The sequence below is a fragment of the Bos taurus genome, chromosome X (assembly GCF_002263795.3).
Source record: "Bos taurus isolate L1 Dominette 01449 registration number 42190680 breed Hereford chromosome X, ARS-UCD2.0, whole genome shotgun sequence".
NCBI lineage: Eukaryota > Metazoa > Chordata > Mammalia > Artiodactyla > Bovidae > Bos > Bos taurus.
Genome location: NC_037357.1, coordinates 119,411,217 through 119,435,834, shown reverse-complemented (window position 1 = coordinate 119,435,834; position 24,618 = coordinate 119,411,217). Strand labels below are relative to the sequence as shown.

At 42.1% G+C, this 24,618-nt stretch overlaps 1 protein-coding gene and 1 long non-coding RNA gene across 2 annotated transcripts; one reads left to right on the top strand and one right to left on the bottom strand.

The window, feature by feature from the left end:
• Positions 1 to 855: 855 nt before the first annotated feature.
• Positions 856 to 3,904, top strand: SAT1 (spermidine/spermine N1-acetyltransferase 1). The gene is given in 6 exon segments (NM_001034333.2): positions 856 to 1,102; positions 1,326 to 1,377; positions 1,466 to 1,549; positions 3,018 to 3,119; positions 3,213 to 3,253; positions 3,380 to 3,904. Coding segments are annotated over 6 exon segments (516 nt in total). The 5' UTR covers positions 856 to 1,036; the 3' UTR covers positions 3,551 to 3,904.
• LOC101905583 (uncharacterized) lies at positions 3,793 to 11,009 on the bottom strand. The gene is made up of 3 exons (XR_240876.5): positions 9,615 to 11,009; positions 6,509 to 6,573; positions 3,793 to 5,873 (listed from the first exon to the last, which is right to left on the bottom strand). It is a non-coding gene; the product is annotated as an uncharacterized lncRNA (long non-coding RNA).
• Positions 11,010 to 24,618: the final 13,609 nt, after the last annotated feature.

Genomic DNA, 24,618 nt, shown 5'->3' with positions numbered 1-24,618 from the left:
CTGAGAGAAAGGAACTTCCAACCTCAGATTCGTTCACAGTGAAATAAATCCTCCAAGAACTTTAGGATAACTGAAAGACATATTTAGACAAGCAAAACAGAAAATGTTCTATGAGCGGACCCTCACTAAATGCAAGTCAGAAGGAGTGTACCTCAGGCACAAGTGTTTCCATAGGAAAGCCAGAGATTTTAAGAAAAAAATAAAAATGAAAAAAGTAAGAAAGAAAATATTCTGTTAACTCTAAAAATTACCAGCAGAGGGGGAAAGAATTATTGAGGAAGCCAAATAGCTTACCTTGGGAAATTCTAGAAAACACAACATGCAAGCACACATTCCTTCAGTCATGAGAGCAATGACGTCATCATACATCAGTTCTCTGGAAAATTCCAGCGAAACTAAGAAAGGCAAATGAAACCCTATTACTATGAAGCTAGTTCTGAAATGATCTTGGGACCCACACGGGCCCCCAGACCACCCTATGGGAGCCGCTACTCTCATCCCCTCACTGCTCAAAGCCAGGTGTCTCCACAGAAGAAACTGTCAAGTCATTGGTCCAGGGCCCAAAGGGGAACCTCTCTCTTCCTTTTGCAAAGGTCACTTCGGGGACGCCTAGGCTGGGAGGTTGGACTTTCGGGAAGCCTCTACCATGTGCCACGAGAGGGCGCCACTAGAGAGCTCAGCCTAGCGCCTCGCCGCCGCACCCCGCCCGCGCCGGCCAGGTTCACACAGGGGCCCGGAAAAGAGGGAGGTGCCCGGAAGAGGGGGCGGTCGCGACCTCATTGGTCGAGGCGCCTCCGCCTCACGTCCCGGGGCGGGGCTTCTTCAAGCTAAAAGGCAGAGAGCCCGACGGCAGGAGCGCGCGCGGCTCCAGTTGCAGTGAGCTGCTTGTCTTACGTTGTTCGCAGAGGTTCGCCGGGTCATGGTGCCATCCTGACTGGGAAGAGGACGCTCCGGGGAGACGAATGAGGAACCACCTCCTCCTACTGTTCAAGTACAGGGGCCTGGTCCGCAAAGGGAAGAAAAGCAAAAGACGAAAATGGCTAAATTCGTGATCCGCCCGGCCACCGCTGCCGACTGCAGTGACATCCTGCGGCTGATCAAGGTAGCGGGAAGCTCGGGCTCCTCCCGAGGCGGAGTTGGGGTCCTTGTACCCCGCAGGTCCCTTTTCTCCGGCCGCCTACCCACAGCCCCGGCCAGGCGGCGCTGCTCCGGGCGAAACTCGAAACGAATCCCCGCCCCGCCCACCCCCTTCCCCCGAGCTGTCCGGGCCGGGGCCTCACTTAATGTTCTGCTTCTCTTCCTTTTTCTTATGTGCCTCAACCCAGGAATTGGCTAAATACGAATACATGGAAGAGCAAGTAATGTTAACTGAAAAAGGTAACGCATCAGTGGCAGGGCAGGGGACGAGCGTCTGGGGGACGACCTTCACTGACTCCAACACTGTCTCTGCTTCCCCTTCTTGCAGATCTGCTGGAAGACGGTTTCGGAGAGCACCCCTTCTACCACTGCTTAGTTGCAGAAGTGCCCAAGGAGCACCTGACTCCGGAAGGTAATCGCCCTGCCCTTCTAGAAGCCGAAGAGACCGAGTGTTGTGTAAGACGTAGAGTCCGCTCTGTAGAAGCACTGACAACACAGGCTGAAGTTACTTAACTGAGAAATTGGCCAGAAATAATAGCCAGCCAGTGTTCAAAGTACTGAAAAAAAAAAAATAGATGTGCTGCACTTAATAATAGGGCGGGTTAAAAGAGCTCTTTAAGTATCAGTGCTGTGGAGACCCGGAAGAGTTTGAGCTGTTTATGTAAGTATCAGAATGCGGTGGAGACCCGGAAAAGTTTGGTATAAAGTCATTTGTTGTAAATTCAGTTTCATAAATGGTTCTTGTTTGACCCTAACGTAACCTTTTTTGTATCTGTGTTAAATTACATTTTTTTCTTTAATTTGTCCCAATCTTCAGGTTACAGTCTCTAGCTTCGCCATGTACATGGCCCTTCCGTGTACATGGATGGGCGGGGAGGTAACTAAAAGATCCTTTACACAATAAAGTAGATGATCATGATAAATGAGGTAAGGCCCTATTATCACACACTTAAAACACGGTAGATCAGAAGCTCCAATGTACTCGCTTCCTGTTTGGGAAGGACTATAAGATGGCTAGAAAGTTTAATTTGAAACTTTTGCTTCCAATTGGAATTACAGACACCTATTAAGAAGAAGTCGGATGCTTTTTTCCTTTTATTTTTCTTCGTTTTTTCTTTGTTGTTGTTGTTTTTCTTCCTGGTCATTGTTGAATGGCCAAAAGACAAAGCCAAAGGGGGAAGTTGATGGGCCTGGTTGGGGGGTGATTAAGGTTTTTGTTCTGAGGTCATTTCCTCCTGCTAGAAAAAAAAATGAGCAAAATACATAAGGGATGAGGTACTTTCCAGAGGTATGTGGATGTTACATCATACCTGAGTACCTCTGTTTCTTCCGACTTAAACACTGGGGAAAGCAAATTGAAAATGTGTGAATTGGAAGGCAAGTTCTGAAATTAAACCTTACTGTTTCGGCCTTATGTCCTGACCTTAAGGAAGCAGGGTTTCTAAACTACAAATACTTACTATTCTGAACTGCCGTGTAAACCTGACTTATTCCCAAGTCAACATACCAATAGGATGTGAATAATGTGTGTGTTTAGTTTAAGACCATAGCACTTTCACTCTGGCAAGTAATGAAAGCATTCTCAATCCTGAGTGTGAGATGCAACAGATTGCCAAGTGGCCAGTCCATGGTTTTAGCCTGGCTTCAGCTAGCTCTAACGTGTGCTTTTTGTGAAAACATGTTCTAAGAACAGTGAGATCATCCAACAGTGATCTGGATTGCACTAGCCTAAAAATCAGAAGATAGTCCGGTCCAATGGCTACTTATTTTTATGATACATGCATGTATATTTTTTAAACTTATGATAGGCTTCTGATTTTGCACCTACAACCTTGACAGATTCTTTTTCATCCGTAACTCATGTGATACTCTTATTACAGGACACAGCATTGTTGGTTTTGCCATGTACTATTTTACCTATGATCCATGGATCGGCAAACTGTTGTATCTTGAGGACTTCTTTGTGATGAGCGATTATAGAGGTATGGTTGAGTTCAGGGGGGCTGCTCTAAAGAGAAATCGGGGCTTGAAGTCCTTAAAATGACTTTTTAAAATGGTACTTCTCGTTCTTTTAGGCTTTGGCATAGGCTCAGAAATTCTGAAGAAGCTAAGCCAGGTATGTCTTGGTGTTTGGTTTCCAAATTTGCAAGGATTACTGGGTTATTTGAAGGACTGAATTGAAATTGGGTCTTGGAAAGCAGGTGCACCGTCACTGAGTTCATTTTCCTTTCCCGTGTAACAGGTTGCAATGAAGTGTCGCTGCAGCAGCATGCACTTCTTGGTGGCAGAGTGGAATGAACCATCTATCAACTTCTACAAAAGAAGAGGTGCCTCTGATCTATCCAGCGAAGAGGGATGGAGACTCTTCAAGATCGACAAGGAGTACTTGCTAAAAATGGCAGCAGAGGAGTGAGGAGTGCTGGTGTAGAAAATGACAGCTTCCATTCTATTTTAGAATAACTTCTCAACTTATCTTGCTTTCTCTCCTCTTTGTAGTGAAATAATAGAATGAGCACCCATTCCAAAGCTTTATTACCAGTGGCGTTGTTGCATGTTTGAAATAAGGTCTGTTTAAGATGGCAATCTTGTATACAGGTTGGAGACAGATTTCTCTTTTAACATCTTTTGATAAACAACAGGTGGTATGATAATGTCTATGAAAAAAACTTCATTCTTGTGAGTCATTTAAATGTGTACAATGTACACACTGGTACTTAGAGTTTCTGTTTTGATTCTTTTTTTAATAAAGTACCCTTTGATTTAATTATCTGGTGTAAGCATTGTTACTGATCTTTTATTTCTTAGTCATTTTTCTTGCTGTTGAGTGCAAAATAAAAATGCCCAAGAAACATGATAATTTTACAATTTTTTAAAAAGAGTTTTTAATCCAGTCTAAAGTGTCTGATGGTCAGGAGCTATGTTGTGCCTGTATTCCCAATGTCTAGAAAGAAGCCAGTTGAATCCCAAGGTTTTATATGTAGCAACATATAAAATATGACTTTCTATTGATGACACTGTACACTTAACCCAACAGAATTTTCAAGAGCTTAGAAACTGAGGCCCCACAGCAAAAAAAAAGCCCATTTTTTACACCAGTAAAAGAGGTGGAAATGGGATTCTGAAATACTGGAAATTGGGAGGAAAAACATCTTGCTCACAACAACCTCATCCCACACAAAACACTAGGCTGAAGGGAAAGTAGATCACTTTGCTAGTCAGGCAAGAATAAAAATTCCACATTTTTACAGGAACATGGTAAACTAAAAGGCTGGAGTTGGACACAGGTACCAGTCAGGGAAATCACCATCCTATTTGGAGGACAAGTTTCTCGAACTGTGTTAACACCATGGACATTTATGCAGAGAAACCGCAGGGGTGGTTAAAGCCACTGGGGATGGGGGAAGAAGTAGCTAAGACCTTTCTCCAGGACTGAAAATTAACTCCCAAAGAGGGCTGAGGAGAAGACAGATAGATAGGTGAACTCCTTTTTATTACTCATGACACTGACCTAAATTCCTAAAGCTACTAATTCCCACAATAATGAACATGTTAGTTAATAATCACTGTACTGATTTCCAAGATGAATCTTTTCCAAAAGAATTCATCAGATAACTGAAAAGCAGTACTCAGTATCTTCTTTCTGTGTTCTCCAGGAAATAAATACTGGGCTTCTCACTCAAAGGAGGATTTTGGCTTGCATCCCTTGGTTTCAGTCTTTTGTGGCTTCCTAAATTAGAAGGCAGCCATATACACAAGTAGGGTCCTGTACTGTATTTAACAGGAGAGCCTTGGGATTAATTGGTAGCTTAGAGAGTATGTCATGAAAACAGGGTTAGAGTCAATTTTCAACCAGGGTCCTGCTAAGCTGGCAAATAACTATAGGAGAGAAACGCTGGCAAGCACAAAAAGGGTTAATGAAACACAAGGAGCTTTGTGGGGAGAGAAGACATTTTGAAAATTGTGTTTTGGAAAGTGGGCCTCTTTGAGGAAAACAACTACATGCTGACTGTGGTTAAATATGTGAATAAATTAGATTAACCAAGGGAGTTACAATGTAACTCTTTGTTTTCTCATCCTTCTTAGAGCTTAGCCCTAAAGGCCCAGTGTTGTCAACATGAAAGCTTTTATGAAGTTTTTGTGTCCACTTTAAAGAAGTCCCATAAGTTTAAAACTTAGAAACTGAAACACCACAGCATCAGCCCACTGACTGTTCAACTCTCCTTACAAAGACACCTGTTTAAAAACTGAACTAAAAACAAATCTGCAAAACTTGAAATCACCAGGCAAGTAAGAAAGCACGTTCCAGGGAAATCAAAGGGAATAAAAAACAAAAACGTGAAAAAGTGGCAGGGTTTGGGGAGAGACTCCAGGTAAACAAGACTTCTGTAAAGATAACTTTAAAATTACTATTTTACTAATATGTTATGCCTAACATCATTTGGGAAGAATAGTATTTCAGGCCTAAGAACTTGCCAGTTCTTACGTAAGAATATTTTCTGGTTTTCTCTGCGTAGTTTAGGAAAATAACTCTTATTTGCTAAGTTTATTATCTCCCTTAATAAAATCGTAATTCTTGATACAGCTAAAACAGGAAGTGGCTGGGTCTGTCCACACATAGGCTCAGGAGACATCCAGCCACCAACCTGATTATAGGGTCAATAGTAGACGGATGGTCTGTCATGGTCCAAACCAGAGCCCAAAGTCATCAGCTGTGTAGATTTCACCAGGCAGCCTTTCTAGGGAAAGAAAATGGAGTCTTTTTCACAGAAATGCACAACCAATGGTTTGGAAGAAATCTAAGATCTCATACCCACTCAACACAGTACTGTGAGTCCCCAGCAGGGCCTAGAATGATGACACATCTCTGCTCCTTGAAGCAAGGGGCTGCTCAGCAGCAACTGAGGGAGCCGGCCAGGCCCTGGGAGGCCCACCCTCGTGTTCAGAATCTGCAGGTGGCCATGTCTGCTCCCAAGATTCTGTTTACCTGACTGGCCTCATCTTTGTCTCCCTGCTTCATCATGTCTTTCTGAGGATGGTCATGTCAGGGTGACTCTGTTTTATTCTCATCCCTTTTCTTTGTGCTGCTGGTCCAGGTTTCAACCTAGTCAGCCATCACCCACAACCCAGGCTCACAGGCCCACACCCTTATGGAGCCCACTCCACCCCTACCCCCATCCTTGCCATCATTGCCTTGGTTTCCTCTTCTATCAAAGGCCACTAACTGCCCTTCCTTGAAAGGTTCTCCCAGCACCCTCTTGCCCCTGTCACTTCTCTTTCTTGGGGCTCACATCAACCCAGCAAATATTTTTAGTAGCTTCCACATGGTTATCAACGTAATAGTTCATAGGAGCTAACGTTAGTAAGTACTCACCAGGAACCAGGCATTCCACTTGACGCTTTGTACAGTCATGATGTCATCTAATTCTCACGAACATCCTGTGAGGTAGATACTATTATTAGTTTCTTTTTATAATGAGAAACTAACCCTCAGAGAGGTTAAGTTGCCTAAGGCCACACAACTAGGCCTGGGAATCAAACTCCAAACCAAATTTCTCAAACCCCTGGGGGTTCACTGGCATATTCTCTCTCAGAATGATTGAATTTGGTGTTTCTTTTGGATTATAGTCTAAAGAATAATCAGTACAGTTGTCCCTCAGTATCCGAGGGGGATTCTGGAATTTTTTTTTCCAAATATTTTCCATTCACTATTACTTGAATCCAATGATGCAGAACTCACAGATAAGGGAGGGCCAAGTGTATAAGCATTTTCTGGATTCTCGAAATCAGTAGTTCTCAATACTGGCTGCACATGACAATCACCTAGAAAGCTTTTAAGAAATACTAATGCCTCACCCTGAGAGAATCTTAATTTATTTCTTAATGTACATTCCAAAGTAAAGCCAGGGCTGATGGCCACTGAGCTAGGTAATCACCTTGTAACCAAATCCCAGCCACAATTGTGAGTACAACCACTTCTATCTGTGTTTATGCTGCTCACCTTGACACCCTATCATTAACAGTGAACTCTTGCCAAGCAAAGACCAAGTAAAGTCACATCACACCTCACGATCCTGGAGAATTTTTAGATAAAAATGGCGAGAGAATTGTGCTAGCCAACTGCGTACAGTGCTGAAACTGAAAACTGCCAGCAGTACCATGCTCCTTTGCAAGCAGTCACTTCATTTCAGCAAAACATCTTCCCTCACATTAAATCAGTGTTGCTCATTTGAGTTTTGTTTGGTAGTTTTGTTTGTATTTGACTTGTAAATGTATATGGTTTCACAGCTGTATAGGAGCCACGAACATAAAATATCCATGTCTAGCTGTAGGTCTACAGTAAGTAGTATAATAATTTTGGAAGGAGGGAGGCTCAAGAGGGACGGGATATATGCATACATAATATAGCTGGTACACTTTGTTGTACAGCAGAAACTAACACAACATTGTAAAGCATTTATACTCCAATAAAAGTAATTTAAAATACACATATTTTAAAAAGGATAATTTCAATCACTACTGGGGCTCTGTAAGAATCCTTTCCTTTAAAAGGGATCCAAGTTACCCAAGTTGGAGAAACACTGCTGTGACCATAATGCAATAATGCCTACTTCTGATTGGTTAAAAAATAAAAGGCCAGTGGCATCAGAGGGAAGACTCTACCCACCGAGCTCCAATGTGATCAGATTTAGGCTTGATTTACAGCAAAAAAATTTCATAGATAATATGCTTTTTTTTCCATCAAGAGGCATATAACATTTGATTATCTCTTTTTGTGATGCTAGCAGTCAATACCGATGTCAATACCGAAATTCACTAGGAATTTCAAAATGCGGTACTCTTATCATTCGTTCTTCATTCCTTAGCTAAAATACTTCTATGAAAAGAACTTTCTCCTCTCTTGTATTTTGTTGCCATGAAGTACAATTCACCCAGAGAAAGCAGGATACATGCTTGATTCTTGTTATTTCAGATCAGATCAGATCAGTCGCTCAGTCGTGTCCGACTCTTTGCGACCCCATGAATCGCAGCACGCCAGGCCTCCCTGTCCATCACCAACTCCCGGAGTTCACTCAGACTCACGTCCATCGAGTCAGTGATGCCATCCAGCCATCTCATCCTCTGTCGTCCCCTTCTCCTCCTGCCCCCAATCCCTCCCAGCATCAGAGTCTTTTCCAATGAGTCAACTCTTCGCATGAGGTGGCCAAAGTACTGGAGTTTCAGCTTTAGTATCATTCCTTCCAAAGAAATCCCAGGGCTGATCTCCTTCAGAATGGACTGGTTGGATCTCCTTGCAGTCCAAGGGACTCTCAAGAGTTTTCTCCAACACCACAGTTCAAAAGCATCAATTCTTTGGTGCTCAGCCTTCTTCACAGTCCAACTCTCACATCCATACATGGCCACAGGAAAAACCATAGCCTTGACTAGAAGGACCTTTGTTGGCAAAGTAATGTCTCTGCTTTTGAATATGCTATCTAGGTTGGTCTTGTTATTTACTAGATTGGAAAAGAATGGATTGGCTTTCTGGCATCTTCCAATTAGGTTTTCTCCCCCCAAGTATCTTTATTAACTCGTGGACTTGAAACATTTCCTGTGTCTTAAATCATTGACATTATTTTTCTAACTGAAGCTCAGACTGCTTTAATTGTCCAGTGAGAACTTCTTCAAGTTGGCTTCAGAATCCATTGCCCATGATCCCAGAAGCCTTTCTTTATTAGCTTCCTGGCTTTTAAGATATCCCAGGTTCATCTTGTGTATTTCTCACCCCAGACCTGATAACAGTTCAGTTGCTCATTCATGTCTGACTCTGCAACCCCATGGACTGCAGCACACCAGGCCTCCCTGTCCATCACCAAGTCCTGGATCCTACTCAGACTCATGTCCATTGCATCAGTGATGCCATCCAACCATCTAATCCTCTGTCATCCCCTTCTCCTCCTGCCTTCAATCTTGCCCAGCATTGGGGTCTTTTCCAATGAGTCGGCTCTTCACATCAGGCAGCCAAAGTATTGGAGTTTCAGCTTCAACATCAGTCCTTCCAATGAATATTCAGGACTGATTTCCTTTATGATTGACTGGCTGGATCTTCTTGCAGTCTAAGGGACTCTCAAGAGTCTTCTCCAACACCACAGTTCAAAAGCATCAATTCTTTGGCATTCAGCTTTCTTTATAGTCCAACTCCTGAATCCATACATGACTACTAGAAAAACCATAGCTTTGACTAGACAGACCTTTGTTGGCAAAGTAATGTCTCTGCTTTTGAATATGCTATCTAGGTTGGTCATAGCATTTCTTCCAAGGATCAAGCGTCTTTTAATTTCATGGCTGCAGTCACCATCTGCAGTGATTTTGAAGCCCCCAAAAATAAAGTCTGACACTGTTTCCACTGTTTCCCCGTCTATTTGCCATGAAGTGATGGGACCAGATGCCATGATCTTTGTTTTCTAAATGTTGAGTTTTAAGCCAACTTTTTCACTCACCTCTTTCATTTTCATCAAGAGGCTTCTGACATCAATGGTGAGGTAATCCTGAGCTGAGGTTTCCAGGAAGCGACATTTACTGAGAGTAGTGGTCACAGTTCTGTCTTGACAATGACATGGACACAGCAGACTGGTGGCATTCACCTCCAGCTTGGCTCAGGGAGCCTTCCACCAGCTGTGTGGCCCAGGGCTGTCTTCTTCCACTTGGGTACTTATCCTGCTTTCTTTCATCCAGTGAATCAATAACAAAAAACAACAAAAGTGGTTACAAAACAGCTAAATCCACAGCAATGATACTTGTTTGCAGAGCAACACCATCCATCCAGAGGCAGTTTGGGTCTGGTGGAAAGAACACTCCACTTGGAGGCAAGGGAAACTGAATTTGATCCTGGCTCTTCTTCATTCGTAGGTATAAAAAAAACTTCATTTACAGAACTAAAAATAAACTACCTCCTAGCTGCTATGAGGACTAAATAAGACTATGACTGTGAAAGTGCAGGATGTATATGATTAATATATTCTACATGAAATACTTAGAGTCACCCCATGTTGAACCTCTACTATGCGTCAGATACCACAGTTTTGTTATTTCATTCATCTTCATAACAGCAGCAGAATATGGCACCTCAAAACATGCTGCTTTGGCATAAGGATTATTTTGAGCTAAAGGCACTTGAAAAACAGCAGATGCATGAAGGGCATTCTAATCTCTCTTTTTTTCATTCTGAAAACAAGAGATAACACTCCCAAGTGAAAGATGCCTTCCCTGTCCCAGGAGAAAAGAAACATTCTTCACCTGGGAGTCAAGGCCCACCTTTTAAGAGCCTTCTTTCTATATATTTCAGTTACTTCTCCACAATCACCCCTCTTTGTCCAATCTGTTGGAAAAGCATTCAGGTTCTGCCACCTCTTTGGTGCTCATTTCCTTACGAGGGCTCTCCCCTGCCCTGTCACTGTAAAACACATTCAATCAATATGTGTGCTTTTTTTCCTGTCGATCTGTTTTATGTTAATTAAATTTTCAGGCCCAGCCAAAAACCCCAAGAGGGTAAAGGTCATGTTTTGCCTTTCCTCCACAGGTTCCTGTGGTGTGCAGTGAGCCAGCTGGGGTTAGGGAGGAGCTTTGAACTATAGACTTTGCTGATTAACAGGGTGTAAATATTGATCCTGATTTCAAGCTACCAAGGGCTTTAACCACTGGCTTGCAAAATTTTTGAATATTTAACAGGAGGCTCTCCCAAGCCAATAGGAGCAGGCTTCAGCACACCACGGAATCAGGCCCATTTCAAAGATGAGGAAAGGGAGGTTTAGAGAAGTTAAGCAATTTGCATTCACTGCAGGGAGTGCAGGTCTGGGCTGTTAACCCAGTCTGTGCCTCCACAAACGTGCTTTCAAAACTCCCTGGCCCTTCTCGAAGCAGCTGATCCACACTCTTTGACCTTGGATTTATGTATTTATTTATGCTTTTGGCATAGCAGCGTGACCAAAAATGTCTACCTCCTTGACCAGCAGCATCCCAGGAGCAGGGACCGTGTCCCACGATATTTATATCTTCAGAGTCTCTCATTCCACGCATGGCACGCAGTAGGCATTTAACAAACATTCATGAAATAAATGGGATCAATCAGCCCCAGTCTGAGGGGAAAACTGAGAGACAGAATCGATCCTAATGTCATGCTTTCCCTGTAACAGGTATCCATGATGAGAGTTAGAATTTAATGGGGGGGAAAAAAGCAAGCTGATAATTATAGGGCACTTTCTACGTTCCACGTGATACACATGGATTATGTCATTTAATCCTCAAAACAAAGCCAGCCTTTTGTGTATGAGGAAAGCAAGGTATAGGGGGTGAAACAACTTGTTCTGTATTATACAACCAGAAGGCAATGGGGTTGAGATTTGAACTGGACAGCCGGGCCCCAGACACACCTCACAAACCACAACTCATTGTCTAGTTTAACCATACACGGTGGCCTTGAGTCATTAATACTGGTGGTGCTTTGGGATGGAGACTGTTTCTTTGTCACCTGGAAAGGTCTCACCTGTGCTTAGATTAGTTGTGGAGGAGCCGAGGGAGAGTGGGATTGCCATCAACTGCTCCCTGCCTCAATGCTTCCTGGCCAGCCCCGTGAGAAAATAAGAGTTTTCTGCCGAGGACCAGCTTCAGGGCAAGGCAAGCAGTTCAGGAACCATCCCACTTCACTTTCTCTTCCTCAAAGTATATACAAGTTCTGCTACTAGAAACAAACATTTGCTCTCCTAAATTTTCCACACGGGCCTCCAAGGAGTTGAAAAACAAAAATCATTTTCCAGTTTCTCTGGCTTCAAGCCTGATTCCAGGACGTGATCCAACACTAATCACCATCCAAATGACTGTCAGTGAGAGGGTGGCTATGTACTCTGGCAGATAGTACTGAGGCAGTCTTGTGCAATGCTGTTACAGCATTATGTTATAATTACACCCCGGCCTTGTTGCCTGCACATCTCGCAGATGCTTATCCACCAACGGGGTGTTAGCTGACAATCACTCTAAACAAGCCTGGACAGAAGAAATAATAGCGGTCACCCGGAGGAACTTCTGAAAGAATATGCAGCTAATATTCTAGAATGTTCGGCCAGCTTAATATTCTCTTACAGACAGGTCATACATCAGGCAGCATTTCTACCTTTTTCTGTACTGTGTTTGACCTCTCTCTGTGTTCTCTTGTCTTGTCCAGAACAACATCACTGCTGCTTCTGCTAAGTCACTTCAGTCGTGTCCGCCTCTTCTCTATCTTGAAACATGGAGACTTAAACATGAAACACTGGAGGAAATTCTTACAATCCCTCAGTCCCCACCCCACCACCACTCCACCTCCCAGAGGAGCTAAAATCTTAAGGAGTGGCTGTTTGTTATCACTGCTAAGGAGTGGGCTGCCTACCCACAGTCCCGCAGCTCCTCCCCTGGGATGGGAGAAATAGACTTCTATTGGTCATGGACACTAGGCCTGACCAGATGGAACTTTCAGGAAATGTTCCCACCAAAATCCAGGGAAGTAGAGAGAAGGAAGTTCCCGAGGGAAGAATCTAGGTGGTGGTGTGTGTAGTTTGCATTCCTGTCTATGTTTTAAGAGGTTTCCAAGCAGGTTTTAATTAACCTCCACCTGAAACTTGCTAAACAAGTTTTGCAACCCAGGTTGTTGTGTTAGTATTTTTCTGGGTGCATTGTCCTGTATTTGAATTTCATGAAGTTTATTATTCTTTCTACCTAAAACTCAATGAAAAAAAGCAAGCTATATATGTTTTCAAATCTAGGTGTTTCCTGGTAATGGCTTGTGGGAAAGAATGAGATTTGGATTGAGAAAGGAAGTGAAAATTTAACAAGTGATAAGACAAAAGTGAAAGCACTATTTTTTAAGAACGTGCCTTTCTTCCAATGAAAAATACACAATCTTTTGGGTCCAATGATAATTATTTGAGACTTCGTTTTGAAAACAAACCCTTAAGTTTCATAGGCTCCAACATCTAGGGGAGAAACAGAATAGTTTCTGGTTTTTCCTAGTTTACTAGTTTTTTCAGAAACTAAAGCACAACGCAATCTTTCTGCAATAACCACTGAATAATAATCACTCTGTCTCAAAGGAACCACTGAGAAGAGTGAGTTTTGAGGACACTTGGACAGATGCAGGCTGCTGCCCCAGGTGCCTCTGTTCAAGAACCCGAAGTATAATCTCTTGATATGATCTCTTGATAAATCACTCTCTACAATCATTTATATAAGCCTTTGCCCCAAGGACAGAGGAGTTTTCTAGTTCAAGGCCTTTAAACTGGGAAATACTTGTCACTTGAGTTATGTTATATTAAAAAGCAGAGACATTATTTTGCCAACAAAGGTCCATATAGTCAAAGCCATGGTTTTCCCAATAGTCGAGTATGGATGTGAGAGTTGGACCATAAAGAAGGCTGAGTGAGCATCAAAGAATTGATGCTGTTGAACTGTGGTGTTGGAGAAGACTCTTGAGAGTTCCTTGGACTGCGAGGAAATCAAACCAGTCAATCCTAAAGGAAATCAATCCTGAATATTCATTGGAAGGATTGATCCTGAGGCTGAAGCTTCAATACCTTGGCCACCTAATGTGAAGAGCTAATTCACTGGAAAAGACCCTGATGCTGGGAAAGATTGAAGGCAGGAGGAAAAGGGGACAAGATGGTTGGATGGCATCACCAACTTGATGGACATGCGTTTGAGCAACCTCCAGGAGTTGGTGAAGGACAAGGAAACCTGGTGAGCTGCAGTCCATGGGGTCACAAAGAGTCAGACACAACTGAGCAACTGAACCGAAACTGAGGTATATGAGAACTTTCAGGTGACTTGAGTTTTAGGAACTTGCTTTCCAAACCTCAAATCCATGTGTACTCTTTCTGGAAATTATCTGCTTGACAACACCTCTGGGGTAACAAGGCCATGCTCGTGTGGTTCTTCTTTAGCATCTCCTCTTTTATAATAGCCTTCTTGTACTTCTTGGCTTCCCTGGTGGCTCAGACAGTAAAGAATCCACCTGCAATGCCAGAGACCTGGGTTTGATCCCTGGTCGGGAAGATCACCTGGGGGTGGGCATAACAACCCACTCCAGTATTCTTGCCTGGAGAATCCCCACGGACAGAGAAGCCTGGTGGGCTACGGTCCATAGGGTCGCAAAAAGTTGGATATGACCAAGCAACTAACACTTTCACTTTTCTTGCACTTGAATACAAAAAGGTGTATCCCTCATCTACACTGAATCTTAGCAGAGCGTGTTACCTCAAAGTGTAAAAACCTCTGGGCACTGAACCAAAGAATTTAGCAATGTATAGTGTTCCGGAGGGAAGAGTTTCCTGAGAGTTAAGCCTGGGTCAGGGAGGAAAAGAATTTTTCTCTCTACCTTTCTAGGTTCTTGGCTGAGATTCCCCTGTAATAAAAGATTACCAAGAGATAAATAAACAGAAGTTTAATACATGTACATTACTGTATACCCAGGAAAACTAGGTAACTCTCCAAAATGGCCCAAACCACAACCTTCAATACCATCTCTAGCTAAAGCCAAAAGAAAGATGTTGGGGGGGTTTCCCTGGAGGCTCAGTGGTCAAGAATCCACCTGTCAATGCAGAAGCATGGGTTCAATCCCTGATCTGGGAAGATCTCACATGCTGCAGAGCAGCTAAGCCTGTGTGCCACAACAGCTGAGCCTGTGCTCTAGAGCCCGCACTCCACAATGAGAGAAGCCACTGCCACGAGAAGCCCCTGCACCGCAACCAGAGAGTGGCCTCCACTTGCCGCAACCAGAGAAAAGTCCGCACAGCAGCAAAGACCCAGCACAGCCAAAAAGAAATAAATAAATTTATGTATAAACACAGAAAGATGTTGGGGGGGAGGGGAGTTGGTTACAGATGGTAACCAGGAAAAGCGCAGTAAACAAGGGTAAGGCAGATTTAAGTTGCTGCCTTCTCTATTGATAGAGGTTCTAGAGATTTAGACATTTTCCTCTTCCTGGTATGGAGATAGAAACACCCTTACAAATGGAGATTTCTAAGTGTAAATGTCTCTTACAAAAGGATAATTTCTACTTGGTTTTCAGAGCTTCTCCTGGGTCTGCTCATTTTTAAAAATAATTAGCCTAAAATAATCTCATGCCAAAGAGCCATGTTGGGAAGGAGGGATATTCTTGCCCCCTTCACTAGCTTCTCAGGTTACTTAGGAGCATAAACTAAGGTTTTATTTCTAACTCCACAGAGAAAGAGGCTCCTGAGCAAGCCAATTCAAAGAGTCTCTCTCAGGAGCGAGCTAAGTGTACAATTAAGGAACTACTGGTTAAAGACTGTCAGCGTTCACTTGACTTGGGGCTGTTTCTGCTTAAACATCACTTCCTCAGGGAAGCCCTCCCAGATCACCATGTAATATTCATTCCACTAACACCTCCCTCACTGCACTCTTGCGAATTGTGACTTGCTGTTTATCTGTGACATTCTTTTAGATCTGTCTCTCTCATTAGAGAGAAGCATATAAGGGCAAGAATCATGCCAGTTTTAGGCCCATCGTTGATTGGTGAGCAGGGACAGGGTTAATAATTTGCACAGTTCTTTAAAAGTTAGTTTGATGTGGCTGATCAGTTTGCCAATAAGGACTAGCTGTACCATTATGAGTAGAGCAGGCACTTTCCATTAACTGAATGAGCTAAATGAGCTGTGCCGAGATTTTAAAGCAATAAAAATAGATTTAAAGTATGTGCAGAATGCACAGTACATCAGAAATTATGTTCTTTGCAACTATTTAACTGGTGATTTTACAAATAGAAAATGTCAATTCAAAATGTGCAAGAGAAAATGTGAAAGTTAAATTTTTAAAAGACAAAATATGTGGAGGGGTATATAACAGTTGTTCAAAAGTCTTTTAGGGCTTATGAAAATAGAAATGCTTGAACGAAACTGAAATAGTACAATCTCCATGAACACAGGACTCCCACTTCTCTTCCTGGGTGGGCGTCCGTTAAGCATTTGCTTGAACACATCTGGTGATGGGGAAATTACTACCCTATATGCTAGCACAAAGCATTGTTGGAAAGCTCCATTTTTAAAAAAGTTCAGTTAGCCTGGAGTCAAAAGCTGTCTCTGTTGTTTCTATTCACCCAGCTGTGGCCTAAACTCTCCCACTGGAGCTGGAATAGTCCCTTATCCATTGAGCATGCTTTTAATGATTCCAAGATAATCATATCTGATAGCCAATCTTTTATAAATTCTGTATTACATTATTTCTTGTCTTTCTTTGAAGATCTCCATTTCCCTTCCCCTAATTAGCTCCTACTCTTTGTCAGCAATCAACTTAAATGTCACTTCTGGCGCCTCCAAGCCATGTGTCCACTTTCTACACAGGGAATGGGGGAAGGTAGATGGTAAAACACACAGCCTGTCCTTAAACAGCTTGGCTTTAAAAAAAAATTCATAAGAAAGCCATCTCAAATCACTTCCATTTATACTTCATTGGCTGGGATGTGTCACAGGGAACTCTTAGTGGTAATGGAAGCTGGCAATTCTAGTATGCTGCTTTCCAATTTTAGTGGTTTTTTTTTTTTAAATTTTATTTCTTTGGCTGCAGCATGTGGGATCTAGGTCCCTGACTGGGGATCAAACCTGGGCCCCCTGCACTGGCAGCACAGAGTCTTAGCCACTGTACCACCAGGCAAGTCCCTGCTTTCCTTGGTCTTGTAGAGGAAGTCATGGGTATCGGGTGAGCAAAGTGATAGATCACATATTAGAAAAATGACAAGCTGCAGTTTTAGAAGTAATCTGGAAGACTGCAAAGTAATTAAATAATCAGCTAACAAAACAGTTATTAAAACAAAACAAACCTTTAATGATGTGTAAAGTTACACAAATTTCTAACTAGGTTAAACCAAAAATATAAACAGTTCACCCAAAAATGTAGAACTCAAAAAATTGAAAGCTAGTATATATGGCCTGACATTGCTTTGTTCTTGACATTTTCTAGTGACTTCTCTTTCCACTCCCAACTCCAACCACCCTACTCCAATGTGTTAAATGGTTGTGACATTCACATTTCCTAATCAGCATATAAGTCAGAAATCCTTAAATTGTGAATCACACTAGGACATGACTTTGCCTGTAAAGCAATTCGATTTTTTATGGCAATTTAATTTAAAAAAACTCTCACACACAAATGTTCAGTTGATTAGAACTAAGACCATTTTCTTCTGGTGAATCAGCATAATTTCTTCACCGAATCAGGCACTTTGTGTGCTTTGTGGAACATTGGCAGTTTCATTTCCTGTTCAGGAAACACTGTCTTCAAAACTCAGATAAGCCTTTGCCTTTACTATTTGAGTACTGAGAACAAACCAAGAATAAAAATATGAATCACATTTATGCTTATTTGGGGGATAGTATCTCAAATAAGTCTTCATGATTGTTTAAAGGTTTGGGCAAGTCATTCTATACTTTGAAAGTGTGAATTGCTCAGTCGTGTCCAGCACTTTGTGAATTCATGGACTGTAGCCCACCAGGCTCCTCTGTCCATAGGATTCTCCAGGCAAGAATACTGGAGTGGGGTTGCCATTCCCTTCTCCAGGGGATCTTCCCGACCTAGGGATCGAACCCAGGTCTCCTGCATTGCAGGCAGATTCTTTACCATCTGAGTCACCATCTGAGCCACCATATTTTTCTTGGTTTGAAAATATGAAACACATTTAAGTTTGTTTGGGGGATAGTATCTCAAATAGGTCTTCATGATTATTTAAAGATTCAGGAAGGGATTCTTCTGATTGAAAGTTTTTTTCTTCTAATGTATTTTTATGGAAGATAATTTCTGAAACTTTTGTGGCTGATGCTTTTAGATTCATACCTAACTTCTTTCTTCTTGAAAACAAAACCATATCATCACACAATCTATTCTTTTCCTATCTGGACTCCCAGCATGAACCCTGGGGTGGCTTCAGCAGTGAGAGCTCCAATTCTCTCAGTATATATTGCATACCACATCCTAACAACTTTTAAGAAAGTTTTTCATAATTACTGTTTTGTTTTACAAAAAGTCCAAAAGATGATCTGGTGAAAAGTCTACAGGATAAGGAAGATGAGAAAGAGACAGCATTTAAAAATAGTATCACATGATTTGCAAGCAGGAAAAAAGCAAGAAGAAAAAAAATGAGGGGTTGTGAGAAATCAGCGAAATCGTGCTGAGTGGCAGGGCAGAGAGGCGAGTACCATTTTCAACATTTTTTGAAGTGTCTGTACAGCGTCAGGTAGACGATATAGGGATACTACATGTAAGGTTGTTTGGCTTCTGTTCTTTTTTCTGGAACAGTCCAGATTTTTAGTTTTATGTCTAGAAAGCAAAAAAAAAAAAAAAGTGCAAATATCATGGCCTGCAAATGCTCTAATTTTTGCTCAGCCCACTCCCCATCTCCATCCTTCTGTTTATCAGCAGAACTCCTCTTCCACCCACATGGTGCCAGGGTCCTGGCAAAATTATCAGTCCAGGTGCCTGCCCTGCTCCTTTCTAAGATCCCATCACCCCAGGACTGGGCTCAGGGCTTAGTGTCCCCAGGCTCCCCAGTCTCCCCAGCTCCCAACAGAAGCCAGGAGCTGATGGCTGCCATCTTCCTCACTTTGAGGGAGCGGTTGCTGCGAGATGTTATGAGAAGAGCTGAAGACTGTGGGAACCAGAGACAATCGCTGGGTTTGAGATGTTGCACTTCCCTTTAACCCTCAGCTCATGCTCCACCCCAGTCCACGGGGTCAGTCTCACCATGAAGTGTAGTCCCCTCCCATTTATAGGTTGCCTCATATTCTTTTTTTTTTTTTTTTTGCTGCTCCAGCATGCATGATTAGGGATTGAACCTGCTCCCCCTGCAGTGGAAGCTCGGAGTCTTAACCACTGGACCACCAGGGAAGCCACACCTCATATTCTTGACTCTATCCCACGGGGATAGGTCTTCTCCCCACCAAGGTCCTAAATTGCTTGGTAGCAGGTCATGTTATGTTGTTCTTTTTTCCTCCAAGAAACAAGCCTGGCATGTAGTAGGGTGAAATGTGAGATCTGTCCAATTCTTTTCTTGTGACAGAAGGTGTACTAAAACCCGAACGTTTTTCTAATAAGTGAGCACACTAGGTGACTGCTTAAAAAACAGCACTTACAGAGCAGAACTTACATTGATCTTGTTTCACGTGCACACCCAACCTGGGAGGTGCATGTTCAAGTTTATGACCTTGGAATTTTGAACTGAGTTATACATTGCAGTGAACACAAGTACCTCTGACTCCAAATTCTGCCTAAGCAAACAAACTGCCCATAAGGCCTCCTCTTCACCCCATCCCCCACAACTAAGAAGCCAACTTACAGCACCTTGTTATTCCTGGTATCTCAGGGATAAAGGATGTTGAAGGACAAGCTGAATAAACTGAGACAAATTATTTGCTTGAACTTCATCAAATACATTCCCAAGCAACAAAATATGTGATTCAGCATAAAAAAACTAACCGCTCACAAAGATAACACATTTTTCTGAGAGCACCTTTGGCCAACCCTAATAACTGCCTCCACAGGAGAAGCTTACATTTGGGAAATGGAGGGAGGGAAAACAAGCCAGTTTTTCGACTGGAACCTTCCAGAACCGCAGCTGTGACCCTTAACACGATAGGTGACCTGGGCCTTTCATTTTTTTGACTTCATTTACACTTTTAATTCCAAAATTATAAATAACAGGAAATGAACCGCAGTGTTAGCCAGTTAACATCAAAGGTAAAATGAGACCAGGAGGCCAACTGTGAAAAAGAATTAAAAGGGTAAACATTCCAGTGAGTCACAAGCATTCAGTACTCACTAGAACCATAAGAAGTAAACAGTGTGGGAACCCACAAGTGTATACTCCAAGGAAGAAGAGACCTGGAATTCTTTGAAAAGAATATTAAGTTCTATACAAAATGTGAGAAATAAAAGTCAGTTAGGGAAAATCTTCCTAAGATGGAAAAATGATTTTAATGGAAATTAATTTGGAGATATACTGATCTGCAGTGTGTGCACACTAGCCATTTTTCTTTCTTGTAGAGAGAATAATCCTTCAAGGATACTTGCTTTTATGTATTTCAGATCATAAACATCACAGATTATATGGTACTTCAACTTTGAAATGAATGTGTGCTGTATTAATAAAAATGGTAAATTTACAAATCATGGTGCTGAGGGGAAAACGGTAGCAATCTGCCTTTTCTCTTCGAAACAGTGGTTCCCAGCCTTGGAGTGTCTGACAAAATCCTTATGACTAAGTTTCCTTCTCACCCGCCCCAGAGACCCTGATGTCATTGGTCTAAGTGCAAACTGCACACTGGACTTTTTAAAATCACCCCAGGTGATTCAAATGTGTGGTTAAGAGCAAGAACCACTGTCCTCAAAACTGCTTAGAAAGCAAGGCAGCTGCTGAGAGAAGGAAGGGAATGTCTTGAGGAAGATGAAATCCATAGTCCTGATCCCATTCCCCCTTAGCTTAGCACCCTTCACCCCAGGTGCACCCTCAGAGAGTTTCCACTCTACAAAATCTGGACATCAAAAAACACCTTTCAGGGAACCCTCCTACACTGTTGGTGAGAATATAAGTTGGTGCAGCCACTATGGAAAACACTATGGAGGTGACTCTGAAAACTAAAATCAGAATTACTGTTCGACAGAGCAATCCCACTGCTCGGAATATACCCAGACAAAACTATAATTCAAAAAGGTACATGCACCCCAGTGTTCATAGCAGCACTAGTCACAATAGCCAAGACATGGAAACAATCTAAATTTCCATCAACAGAGGAATGGATAAAGAAGATGCAGTACATATATACAACGGAGTATTCAGTTCAGTTCAGTCACTCAGTCGTATCTGACTCTTTGCGACACCATGAACTGCAGCATGCCAGGCCTCCCTGTCCATCACCAACTCCCAGAATCCACCCTAACCCATGTCCATCGAGTTGGTGATGCCATCCAACCATCTCATCCTCTGTCCTCCCCTTCTCCTCCTGCCCTCAATCTTTCCCGGCATCAGGGGCTTTTCAAATGAGTCAGCTCTTTGCATCAGGTGGCCAAAGTATTGGAGTTTCAGCTTCAACATCAGTCCTTCCAATGAACACCCAGGACTGATCTCCATTAGGATGGACTGATCTCCATTAGGATGGACTGGTTGGACCTCCTTGCAGTCCAAGAGACTCTCAAGAGTCTTCTCCAACACCACAGTTCAAAAAGCATCAGTTCTTTGGCACTCAACTTTCTTCACAGTCCAACTCTCACATCCATACATGACTACTGGAAAAACCATAGCCTTGACTAGATGGACCTTTGTTGGCAAAGTAATGTCTCTGCTTTTGAATATGCTGTCTAGGTTGGTCATAACTTTCCTTCCAAGGAGTAGGTGTCTTTTAATTTCATGGCTGCAATCACCATCTGCAGTGATTTTGGAGCCCCCAAAAATAAAGTCTGACACTGTTTCCACTGTTTCCCCATCTATTTCCCATGAAGTGATGGGACCAGATGCCATGATCTTCATTTTCTGAATGTTGAGCTTTAAGCCAATTTTTTCACTCTCCTCTTTCACTTTCATTAAGAAGCTCTTTAATTCTTCTTCACTTTCTGCCATAAGGGTGGTGTTATCTGCATATCTAAGGTTATTGATATTTCTCCCAGCAATCTTGATTCCAGCTTGTGCTTCTCCCAGCCCAGCGTTTCTCATGATGTACTCTGCATATAAGTTAAATAAGCAGGGTGACAATATACAGCCTTGACATACTCCTTTTCCTATTTGGAACCAGTCTGTTGTTCCATGTCCAGTTCTAACTGTTGCTTCCTGACCTGCATATAGGTTTATCAAGAGGCAGGTCAGGTGGTCTGGTATTTCCATCTCTTTCAGAATTTTCTGCAGTTTCTTGTGATCTACACAGTCAAAGGCTTTGGCATAGTCAATAAAGCAGAAATAGATGTTTTTCTGGAACTCTCTTGCTTTTTCAATGATCCGGAGGATGTTGGCAATTTGATCTCTGGTTCCTCTGCCTTTTCTAAAACCAGCTTGAACATCTGGAAGTTCACGGTTCACGTATTGCTGAGGCCTGGCTTGGAGAATTTTGAGCATTACTTTACTAGCGTGTGAGATGAGTGCAGTTGTGCGGTAGTTTGAGCATTCTTTGGCATTGCCTTTCTTTGGGATTGGAATGAAAGCTGACCTTTTCCAGTCCTCTGGAAAAGTTGAGGACTGTTGAGTTTTCCAAATTTGCTGACATATTGGGTGCAGCCCTTTCACAGCATCATCTTTCAGGATTTGAAATAGCTCAACTGGAATTCCATCACTTCCACTAGCTTTGTTCATAGTGATGCTTTCTAAGGCCCACTTGACTTCACATTCCAGGATGTCTGGCTCTAGGTGAGTGATCACACCATTGTGATTATCTTGGTCGTGAAGATCTTTTTTGTACAGTTCTTCTGTGTATTCTTGCCACCTCTTCTTAATATCTTCTGCTTCTGTTAGGTCCATACCATTTCTGTCCTTTATCGAGCTACTCAGCCATAAAAGAGAAGGAGATAATGCCATTTGCAGCAACATAGATGCAACTAGAGATTATCATATTAATTGAAGTTAGAAAGAGAAAGACAAATACCAAACTACTTATATGTGGAATCTAAAATATGGCACAAATGAATCTATCTCCAAACAGACTCACAGACATAGAGAATAGACTGGTATTTGCCAAGGGGGAAGGTAGAAGGAATGACTGGGAGTTTGGTATTAGCATATGTAAGCTATTATATTTAGGATACATAGACAACAAAATCCTACTGTATACCACAGGGAACTATAGCCAATATTCTGTGATAAACCATAATGGAATATAAGCATATAACTGAGTCACTTTGCTGTACAGCAGAGATTGGCACAACATTGTAAATCAACTATACTCCAATAAAGAAAGAAATTTGGGGGAAAAAAACATGTTTTAGGGAATCCCCTGGGGGTTCAGTAGTTAGGACTGCACATTTTCACTGCCAAGGGCATGGGTTCAATTCCTAGTCAGGGAACTAAGATCCCACAAGACACACAACATGGCCAAATTTAAAAAAAACAAAACAAAAACCCATCTTTTAATTTTCCCATTCTTTCAAATGTTTGGAAGGAAAAGATGGAAACCTTCCAATGCTGGCATCTGTACCACTTAGGCTGAGTTTAAACCTCCAAAAAGTTCAGTTAGACTGCTTAAGAGATGGGACCCTGCGTGTGCATATGTTTTAACAACAATCAGAGGAATCTAGTGTAAAGGTGCTTGACATCAAACTTACTGATACCTCCACCTGACCAGAAACTTTAGCCATAGAGATATTTATGTAATGACGCACATGTAGGGGCTTTGGTTTCTGTCTACTTTTATTTCACCTGTCTAACAATTAAAGAGAGCCAGGTGGGAAAAAAGTGACCTCTGACTTCTCTGTATCTCGGAGAACTGATTCTACTAAAGGAAAATGGGGTTTAATGAGAGGAAGTAAAAAAAATAATATAAAGAAGTGAATATCAGATTGAAAATGAAGATACGTTTTCAAGTCTGCCCTCAAAATGAAAGGCTCACTGCTGTGACTTCATTATAACTTCACTTTGATCATTTCAATTGATATAAACTCTGCTCCACCCTTTTTTTCTGTATCTGCCAAAAACATTGGTAATTCTTTGGTATACACTTCTGAATTTGCAAAAAGATTAAGATTTACATATCTCTGGGTTACAACTGAAAGAGGAAAAAACAGTAAGGAAGTTCCACAAGAAGTTAGAAATAGAACTATCACATGACCCAGCAATCCCACTTCTGGATATTTATCCAAAAGGGTTGAAAGCTGGGTTTCAAAGAGATACCTATATACCTGCATTCATCACAATATTATGCACGATAGCCCAGAGGCGGAAGCAACACAAATGTCCGTTGATGTATGAAAGGATTCATAAAATGTGGTCTCTACATACAGTGAAATATTATTCAGGCTTAGAAAGGAAGGGAATCCTGTCACATGCTACAACATGGATGAACCTCGAGGATATTATGTTAAGTGAAATAAGCCAGTCACGAAAGACAAATATAATGTGATTTCATTTATGAGATATTTGTCTAGTCAAATTCATAGAAACAAAAAGTAGAATGTGGTTTCCAGGAACTGAAGGGAGGGAAAAATAGGGAACTGTGAGTTGGGGGTTGCTTTTCTGTTTAGATATTTATGTGGCTGTGCCAGGTCTCATTGTGGCACGCAGGATCTTAGATGCAGCACGTGGGATCTAGTTCCCTGGTCAGGGATCGAAACCCAGTCCCCCTGCATTGGGAGCTCGGAGTCTTAGCCACTGGACCACCAGGGAGGTCCTGGGAGTTGTTATTTAATGAGCAAAATTTGCTATCCTAAAACGTGTCTCTTCAATTATTTTGAGCTGAAAACAACCAAGGCCCAAGACTCAGGAAGAACCTCTGACTT